The sequence below is a fragment of the Nelumbo lutea genome, chromosome 5 (assembly GCF_056320005.1).
Source record: "Nelumbo lutea isolate HS-2025 chromosome 5, American lotus-T2T, whole genome shotgun sequence".
NCBI lineage: Eukaryota > Viridiplantae > Streptophyta > Magnoliopsida > Proteales > Nelumbonaceae > Nelumbo > Nelumbo lutea.
In genome coordinates this window covers 82,192,735-82,203,541 of record NC_142688.1, presented here as the reverse complement: position 1 = coordinate 82,203,541, position 10,807 = coordinate 82,192,735, and the positions used below count along the sequence as shown (strand labels likewise).

Sequence of the window (10,807 nt, the reverse complement as noted above, 5' to 3'; positions counted from 1 at the left end):
AAATTGAGTCTCAGCTTGTGTTTGGTTGCAATACAAATAAATTTGCACTGATGCAAATCCATAACAGTGCAAATAATTTAAGTATAAATTCTGACCTATTTTTGTTTCAAGCTAGTTTTAACTTATTTTGTTTGATTGCAGTACAAATGAAGTAAATTAAGAAATGAAGCAAAATAAATAAAATCTAAAACAAAATAAAACAAGGTTTTGAATTTTTTTACATTTGCACTCCTATGCATTTGTATTAATGCAAATAAATTTGCACTGCAACCAAACACAGTCTCAATTTCAGTTTTTACTCCTTCCTCCTTCGTATCTTGTTGTTCATCTGCTTTCCTTCTCTCTCTGTGTTAGAAACCGTACGTAATCCAAAATTCCAAAGTATAATCAAGAGGAACACAGCAGTGGTTATCTAAGGCAGTGTTTGGCATCGATGTCGTTGCTCCAGAAAATGGTGACACATCAGTGCCAAGTTGGAAAAATCGGTGCTCCAGAAAACGGTAACATGTTTAGAACCGTTTTTCCATAAAAAACAGTACTCCAAACCATGCCTTAGGAATCGAAAAGACATGGTATGGGGAAATGCCAAATTCAACATTTTCCCAATTTGAAACCCGTTGCTGTCAACGAGAACATGATATGGTAGTGATGTGGACTTCCTATGATGGGTACCAGTGCTGAAACAGATATGGAGCACTGTTACCAAATAAGATATGTTGTTATTGCCCCCAGAAAATGTCCTACGTGACAGCAACATTTCCAAACGAAAAAAAAAACACCATTTTCTCAAAAAACAATGCTTCTAACCCACACATATACAGCACTATGCATCACCGATACCAGACATATACTAACTGGTCTAAATAACCATTTTGTCCATTCCTTCACCAGATACGACATCATCCTTCAGATCTCACTCGTCCCTCCTCCATCCAGCCAATCAGAAAAGCTTCAGAAATTCCTATATATTCTTCTTCAAGTCAAAGTTGAAAACGCTAAGAATCGTTCATTTATCTATGAAAAGAAAAATCGATGTGTAAGACCAGATTCTTGTTGATGATGTATCTCCACACATGATTTCCTACTAACAAATCTTGAAAGCTAGCTTGCCGAATGTAAGCAGTCAACTTCTCATATTTTCAAGTCCATACTCCTTCAATTCCATTTTGTTACAGGTTATACTTTTCTTAATTCAATCCGTTTGGTTAAACCTAACCCGTTTAATTTTATCTTAATGAGTAATTAAATGATTGATGGGTTAGATCTTAACCCAAACCCAATCTACTTAATTTTCACCTATAGTCCAAAATAATTTCGAGAGATATTGGGAAGAGAGTAAAATACAAGAGATTAATTACAATATTTGAGTATCTATCATAACAATCATGTGTGATGTAGGGTGATTTGACCCTAACTATGAAACGGTGATACATGGACACTGAATCAGTGTGAGCGACAGCTCAACGTTGTAACCTGGTACAACCAAGTGATGGGCCTACAAAGCAGCTCGCTACATTGTAACTCGCAAAAGGTATTCGCCACAACGAGAACCCTGGGCTCCCCGAGCTACCTTTGAAGAGATACTTCGAGGCAATTTTAGCACGCGAGCTAAAGTCATTAGCTCGTCCGAGCTCCCAAGCAGACAAGCCATCCCTAGGGCCAATTCTACTAAGGGCAACCCTGGAGTGCTCCAAGTTCGCTACAGAATAGCTCGTGAATGAACCGCACGAGCACGCTCCAGGAAGCCTCCGACTAACAGACCGTACCGGTCAGACTGCGCCATATCCCTTACTGATGGCGTAGACCCAGTCCTTTCGGCAGTTTGCGTCCATGTCTCACAGCAGGCAAGGGCGTGCTTGTCACTCCGGAGACATGTCATTCACCTGGGAAAGACGTACGCCACAACGGCCACCTACGCAGCCCTGGCAGGTAACAGCTGTGGCAGGAGCCCAGTGGTGGTTATGCTTGACCTGATGTAAATGTCCCTATAAAAGCCCTCAGGGCAAAAGAGAAACTTCTTCTTGAGACCTCTAATCTCTCAAGTATAGTGAGAACGCGCTATCTGCATTCTTAGCCTTCGTCTCCTTCTTGCTTCTCCTACATAGTACTAACTTAAGCATCAGAGTATCCCCATCGGATAAACTCCCCGGGGATTCTTCTTCTTCCTCATCTCAGGTACCTTCCAGAAGCCACGTGAGTGTCATATAGGAGTGATCGGATCGCGCTACATCAATGTTCATGTGAGAAAAGTCTATCCCTTCAAGTAGAGGTGTCAATTGGACAGATTTGGTCCAACCCGATCCATTCCAATGTGAGTCCACTTATAAATGGACTGGACTCAATCCACTCTAAATCCAATACAAACCAAATCTAATCCAATCCAATCCATTAAAATGTAAATGGATTGGATTGGATTCAATCCAAACCGAGTGAAATATCAAAAATTATATAAAAGCACTTTTAGCATTGAGAAAACACTTTTGTAAAATACTTTGATAAAAATATTTTTATAAAAATGCTTTTACAAAAGCACTTTATTGAAAGTACTTCGAAAATGTACTATTTTTTATGGATATTAGATTATTTAGGTAATTGGAATGTGTGTGTAGGAGAGAGAGAGAGAGATTTTAGGAAGATTTTTTTGGAAAAGATAGAGTTTCTAATTGCTAGTTTCAAAAATGACATGGATTAAAAGTGTGTGTGTGTGTGTATATATATATATATTAGCAATAAATAATGTATAAATATGTTATATGTATTATTTTATATTTAATCTATGTTTTTTAATTTTTTTATTTATAAAAAACATTAGAATTTTCAATTTGAGGCCAAAAAATGGATTTTTTTTGCGAAAATAGCGGGGCAAAGTTCCTATGGCTCCTTAGGACGCATAGATCTCAAAAAGTTACTGAAAAAAAAAATCATCCCAGTCGAACATTGGAGTGCAAAGTTATGGCCTTCAAAAGTTTGTATGCATTGAGTATGCAACCCACGACCCGATCACTATGTCGAACAAGTCAATGATCAAACAAGTCAAATCGAACGATTCTTAACCAATTCAACGATTTTTTACCGTTTGACAATTTTTTACTAAATCAGACCCAAAATCTTAACCGGGTGATAATTCAAATGATGCGACCGGCTGAATCAACAGCGGGTTGAAAACATTTCTTAGAAGGAATACCACTTATATGGGTTAATCAAGGTGGAGCAAGATAAAGTGGGGCAGAAGCATGCCCTTTCTATGGCTATAGTGTGACACCTATTATTCCCTTTGGACCGAGAAACAGTTCACGCTTACTTGGTTGCCATCTTGGGGAAGCTGGGTCATTATAATCCATCATCAAAAACTCTGCGGGTGACTCCTGTACCCATGACCCTCACTGAAATACTAAGAGGCTTTGCTCTATTACATACCCAAAAAGAAGTGGCCTTTTCAAGGTTCACTCCAAGTTCTAATGCTATGGGTCATAAGTCGTCTCCCTTTCTCGTTCATCCTAAGAGAAGTGGACTTTTTCCCCAGCCTAGGTTTCGAGTGGTGGATATCATGTACATCTGTCCTTGACAACAAAGAAAGACTTCAAAACACAGGTATAGAAGATGAGATCGTTTGGAAGCTACAGATACAGTTGCAGGAAGTGTGCTCGTCTACAATTACTTTCAGAACACAAGTATAGAATGGTTTTAGCAGGAACCTATGGTTCAACTCCATCATTGTTCAAAAAAAAATCATTAATCTTAAATATAGTTTTATTAATTTAACAATACTACGAACCTCCCCCAAAAACCTTTATATTGTTTAAAAAAAAAAGATGTAAATACCTTCTTTTCATTAGCATTCAAAATAGAAAATGTTAATGCAATACATTATTTTTTTAATATCAAATTTACCCTTAACCAACTTCATTCAGATGTAAATTTATTAAAATATATTGAAAAAAATTGTTTCATTTTACTTCACTTCAACCTTTTTACCTTATTTTGTCCAAGAAAAATATAGAGATTTACTTGTTGAAAGTTGTTAGGCAAAATAAATTAGTAAGGGTAAAGTTGAAACCAAGGTTTTAAAAACCAACCCGGACATCAAACCGGCCACCGGTTTTTGGGTCAGTAGTTTGGCCATCTAAGTCAAATGGATCGAAACAGTCAAGGTAACTTTTGCATCTTGACCATTGAATTGGTATATTAGGTCAGTTTAGGAAGAAATATAAATAAAGAGGAGGTATGTCGGCTAGGAAAGGAAAGAAAAAAGAGAAAGGGAAGGGAAGAAAGAAAAGGAAAGAAAAGAAAGAAGAAAGGAAGAAGGAGGAGGAGGTGGTGGTGGTTCACGCGCAATGATGACAATGGCGGTTGCGACGATGACAATGGTAATAGACAATAGTGGCAAGCCAACGGAAGCATATCCGACCTCAGATCTCATATCAAATCTACCATAGCTGAGATCTGCCAGATCTCTCTCTCTCTCTCTCTCTCTCTCTCTCTCTCTCTCTAATCTCAGTGATCTCAAATCTGAGATTTGAAAACTGATATCTCTATCTTAGATGTGAGATCTCCTCTATTTACACTTTTAAATAAAATCATGACACTGCCCGGGTCGAACAGTTTAGTACTTCGTCTGCCTAGATCGGTGGTTCTTTGACCATTTTAACGGTTTCTTTGAAAATTAACAGTCCAAAGTAAAATTGGACCCAAAGACATGACCGATTCTTAGTTTGAATGGTCCAACCACCCGATCTAGTCTGGTCAGGTTTTGAAAATCATGGTTAAAACTTTAAATTTAGTATAGTAATGCTTTGACAATGATAAGGATATTTTTATAACTTTAATGTCTTTGTTACTGAAAAGCTAAAAGGAAGGAGGTGTTTGCATGTTTTTTTTCAAAATTATAGGGGACAAAACACAAGGATGGTTTATACAATTACTATAAGATGAGCTTTTTTTATAATTTTACATAAAAGTAATAAAAAAATATTACAAAACAATAATATTTAAAAATTAATGAAAAAAAACAGCATTAAAATACAAAAGAAATATATTACAAAATTATCTAGAGTATAGGAAATTAGCCACTCTCACTAAATTAAGGGGTGGAGCTAGGGGGGACTAGGGGAGCCATGGCCCCCCTATGGTCCAAAAATTTGCACACTCAATACATTTTTTTATGTAGGTTTGTTCCCTCTTCTCACTTTTCACCCAATGGTTGGCCCCCTCTATGGCCATCCATAAGTTTTGGCCCCCACATAAAAAATTACTAGTTACACCCCTGACTAAATTGCAACTTGAATTGTGATGGAATAAACTAAAAATAACCAAAAAATAAAAAAAAAATCTTGAATTTAACTTACATCAGTATTGTTTAATGGGAAATGTACAGAACTTCCACAACTTTTTTAATAAAACGTCCCGACTAATTAGTTAGAAGAGAAATATTTAATTCTCTCCATAAATTTGCTTTACAATCTTTGTCTTTGAAATAAATATCACGTTTAATATTATTATGAATAGAAGCTTTGAAATGAGCTGAAAAAGGTTCCAAAGTTGGGCATTTCCCCTTCAAGTTTTAACTAGGATTTAATGCTTAAATTTTCAAAAATTAGCAAAGAATCTACCCTCCATATACCCTGCACATGGAGGCTTATAAAGTTATGCCTTTCTTTGCTCAATGAATGACTTGGTCTAGCTGGTGGCAACGCTTTGTCGGTGAAAAATCTTTGCTTTAGTTGTTTGGGGCTTTTGATTTTTTTTGCTGTTTTTTGGTGTAAAATAAATTACTTTTTGTACTAATAATAGTATAATAATAGATGTATTCTGCGCCCATCCCATATTTATATCCATCTCTCTCTCACAAAAATTTAATTTCCCTGGCGTGTCCAACAGATCCCCACCACAACGCGGTTTTCGAGTTCTTTGAATTTGAAAAGGAGAAAAAAGAAATATAATTTGAAGTGAGGTTGGCTTTTTAAAACTCAGATCGTGCAGACAGGTTTGTGGCCTTGTGGGTGAGACCCACGTCTCTTGGGCAAAGACAACTGGATTCTTTACGTATTCCCACTTCCCAGAATAGAGAGAGAAGGAAGAAAACAAACCATTCGGCCACAGTGTACGAGAGAATTAATTATTAATTTCTTTTATTTTTCCCAAGGAGGAGAAAAAAACTAAGGAAACCCCAAGAGACTATCATTTATTTAGAGGGCCATCCACATGGCTGTCTGTCCTCTCTGATGCTCATAAAGGCATCACTCAGATCTGATACTGTATCCCTCTGTCTCTTTCTCTCCACCCTTACTCCACCCTGATTCTGAATTTCTGATTGTTTGTAAAACAAGTAAAATTGTAAGAGGTTTTCATGGGCCGCCTGGGGTTGGGTCCTTGGTGGGGCCACGTCCCAGAAGCTCCCCATCCATGCCCATCCAACACCTTCATTATGGCGGGCCAGCACACACTCAGTATTCACCATACTTGTTAATCAATTCTTCTCGTATTTAAGATTTAGGGTGAATTGTTTATAACAGTTGCTGAAACCTCTTAATTTTTTTAATTGCAATTCTCTCTCCTCAACATTCTGATACAGTTGCAAGTTTTACCTCTTATAATCTTTCTTATAAAAAAACAAAATTATCCAAAGTATCCATGTAATTACGTTTTCATAGAAAAAATTAATGTTTTTGAATGATTGTTGAATCAAATAGTCTGTTCAGGAATCAGCAACGGGTTCTGTTTTATCCCAAATCAGGTCATTTGCCAAAAATCATTGAATTGGTCAATGATCTATTGACCCGGGTGATCAAACAGTCGACCCATTTGACCTCTTCAATTCAATGGTTTTGATTAAATTTTAATTTTTACTTTTTTCATTAGAATAGGCCCATCCGTTTCGAACCGAACAGTTGAACTATTGACCCAAAAACCAGTGGTCTGAATAGTTTCGATTTTAGATTAATTTTTAAAACCTTGAAAAAAACAATAAAAAAATTATAAACAACAAAAAATAGAAATTTTAAAATTGCATATTTATATTTCAGCAATTGATATGGAAGGTAAATTCAAACAATTTCAGGAAAGGGATTGGAAGGATTTAGACTAATATTTTATATAAAGAAAAAATTTAGAATAATAAACATTTTAATCAAAAGTAATATAAGTATTTTGAACATTTTCATGTATTTTTTTAGAACAGGTTTAAAAAATTAAAGGGAATTGATTGCAATTACCAAAATTCAAAAGACATTTTCAGCAACTTTACCCTAAGATTTAAGATTTAAGATTACCCATGGTCAATCATGAATTCAAAAGACAGAATATTAAAATAAGTGATTATGGATTCTCATCGGGATTCCCGATCCAAGAAAGTAACCTACCTCTCTCTCTCTCTTTCTTTCAGTTTCTCCCCACCGGAACAAGAATTCACATGAATGAAATTACAAAGTGAAACGATCAAAACTTTATTGTCTTTTAGCTTGGGTTTACCACCGTAAAGAAAAGAATGGCCAATATTCAGGCAGTGTCAGCCTGTCTGTCACACACGTACTTACGCGGAATGCACAAGTGGTGCTAAATAAAACCACCCATACTTCCTTAATCTTCTTCTCAGTACTTAATTTTAAACAAGACTAGTTAAGAGTAGTTAAGAGTTAGAGACCATCAAGTACCAACAGCTCAGCGCTCAGCCAACGGGCCAGAGATACTCCATTTCAATTTTTAGTATCAGAAGAATTCAATAGAGTAATTAATAAGACTATAAACAAACAATACAAATTGAGGTTTAAGGGGAAGTGGTCTTTGGTCTTTGGCCATCGGACCGGCCAACCATCTGCACACCGCAGCGTTGCGTTATGTATCTGGGCATCTCCATGTGACTGACGACTTTCTGCCCTGCGCCGTTCCTCCTCATCTCCCATCTCCCACCGCCCCTCGCCATGCCTTCTCCTTCTCCTCCTCCCCCTCTTCTTCTTCTTCTGCTACTCCACTGTCTTCTCTTCCTCTCCTCAGCCTCTCGTGAGGGTTCCAACTTCATCGACGAAAATGGGGACTCGCTAACCATCAACCCACGCTCTCTGCGCTTCGCAAACCCAAGGCTCCGCCAGGCCTACATTGCGCTGCAGACATGGAAGACGGCCATCTTCTCCGACCCTTTCAACTTCACTGCTAACTGGAATGGCCCCGACGTCTGCTCCTACAGTGGCGTTTACTGTTCTCCTTCCCTCTTCAACTCCTCCGTCACGGTAGTCTCCGGCATCGATCTCAACCACGCTGACATTGCTGGGTATCTCCCACCCGAGCTTGGCCTCTTGACGGATCTGGCTCTTTTCCACCTCAACTCCAACCGTTTCTGCGGCATCGTCCCACGTACCTTCCGCCGTCTCAAGCTGCTCTACGAGCTCGACCTCAGCAACAACCGGTTCGTCGGCCGGTTCCCCGACGTCGTCATGTCCCTCCCTTCGCTCAAATACTTGGATCTTCGCTTCAATGACTTCGAGGGCTCCATCCCTTCCGGTCTTTTTGACAAGGACCTCGATGCCATCTTCCTTAATGACAACCGCTTCCGATTCGGCATTCCGGGCAACCTCGGAAACTCCCCCGTCTCCGTCATCGTGCTGGCCAACAACAACCTCGGCGGTTGCATCCCCAGCAGCATTGGCAAGATGGGTCACACCCTGAACGAGATCATTCTCATGAATGACAACCTCACCGGCTGTCTGCCCTCCGAGATCGGCCTGCTTAAGGATGTCACCGTGTTCGACATCAGCTTCAACCATATCCAAGGCCCGCTTCCGCCTGCCATTGGCCGGATGAAGAGCTTGGAGCAACTCGACGTGGCTCACAATATGTTTACTGGGGTTGTACCGGCGGTGGTGTGTCAGCTGCCGAGATTGGAGAACTTTACGTACTCGTTTAACTACTTCACCGGTGAAGCACCGGAGTGTGCTGCGCTCATCTCTGGCGGTGCAGGAAGGGTTCTGTTGGATGACCGGAAGAACTGCATTCCCGGTAAACCAGATCAGCGATCTTCGAGGGAGTGTTCTTCCCAGGCTGCACAGCCCGTCGACTGCAGCAAGTTCAAATGCGGCAGCAAGGGTGGTGCTGCTCCTTTCCCTGCACCGGGAGCAATGACGCCCGTGCCGCACCCCCCACCGCCGAGTTCGGCTCATTCGCCCAGATCCTTCAAGCCTCCTCCGCCACAGTCAACCGTGCCGAAAGGAGCACCACCGAAGACAAAGCAGCCTATTATACTACAACCTCCATCTCCACATCCAGCTAACCAGACGCCTCCTGTTAGACATTACCCACCGTCACCGCCAACTTCGGGTTCATCGCCGTCGACGAGATCACATCCACCACCGCCACCAGTAGGCCATTTTCCAACACCACCAACTCCGTCAAGCTCTTACTTTTCGCCGCCTTCACCTCCACTTCCACCGCCACCTGGCTCGTACTATCCCCATCCTTCACCAGTGTCGCCACCACCACCACCTACTAAACATGTATCGCCAAAGACGCATCTTCCACCGCCACCACCTACAGAGTATGTGCCTTCACAACCTCCTTATTCACCAGCGCCCCCTGTTGCATCCCGACCTCCATCACCTTCTCATGTTTACACCTCGCCTTCACCACCGTCCCCTCCACCCTCCCATCATTATAGTTATCCATCACCACCACGTCCTCCGCCAACCTATCAGTATTACTCATCACCACCACCACCAACCCATCAATATCCTTACGCATCACCACCACCACCAAATCATCATTCTGGTTACGCCTCACCTCCTCCTCATCTTCCTTCCCCAGCCCATCACTATACAACTCCTCCACCCCCAGAAGAATTCTACCCACCTCCAACCAGTGCTCCACCACAAGCTTCAATCTCTCCCTCACCTCCATCTGGATGCATCATAGAATCACCTCCGCCACCAAGTCGTGCTTCCCAGCCACCAGAAGTCTACCACCAGTTGCCTCCACCACCTCCCCCAACACAACATTGGCAGCATCCCCCACCATCGCATCCTCAAAGCTATCCACCACCACCAAATCACTACACCCATTCATCTCCTCCACCTCCGATATTACCACTGCCTTCACCACCACCACATTTTGACAATACACCCCTCCCACCTGTTACAGGGGTATCCTACGCATCTCCTCCACCCCCAGTAATTCCTTACTAGTAAATCGGGTTTCATTTTCAGCCCTTTACCCACCAAATCTACTTTTTTTTTCTTTTTTTTTTTAATTTTGATGGAATATATATTTTTTGCTAATAATTTGATGAAATAGATTTATTGTTTTTCTGCAAAAGCAACCCAACAAGAAACTGCATTTCAGCAAGGATCGGTGTTTTTCATTTTGTTTTCTGAGTCCGGATTCCGGAATCCGTTCTTCTTGTTTGTTTAATGTAATGTTAATGTTGTGTTGTTCGATATAAAGTTATAAACTGTTAAAATTTAAAGGAATTATCTAAAATCTCGACAATATTTGCTTTAACCACAGACTATAGTTGTCTATCTCAATGTTTCTCAGAATGCGACGAATCCTCTGTTGAAGCAGGTCACAGGTGTAGTCCTTAAGCTTCTCAATTCCATCAAACCCACGCTGAGTGTACATATGTTAATCCCGTCAACTACTTGCAAAATAATAACTTTCTTTAAATCTCCCACGAAAAGGTATATGTGTGAGATTACAGATAGGTTTGACTGTAAATTTCGTTTTACTTTTTTTGCGCATATTGCCCCATTTTATGACATAAATGAGTTGAAGGAAAGTGCATATTGTGCATCCGTTTTTTTTTCTTATACATCAGTTTCTAAGA

At 40.3% G+C, this 10,807-nt stretch overlaps 1 protein-coding gene across 1 annotated transcript; it reads left to right on the top strand.

Annotated features, from left to right (window-relative positions):
• The first annotated feature begins 7,595 nt into the window (after nt 1-7,595).
• On the top strand, nt 7,596-10,452 carry LOC148853102 (uncharacterized). Its single transcript, XM_088942750.1, has one exon. It carries the CDS (start codon nt 7,917-7,919, stop codon nt 10,164-10,166), a length of 2,250 nt encoding a protein of 749 aa, XP_088798876.1. The 5' UTR covers nt 7,596-7,916; the 3' UTR covers nt 10,167-10,452.
• The last annotated feature ends 355 nt before the right edge of the window (nt 10,453-10,807 follow it).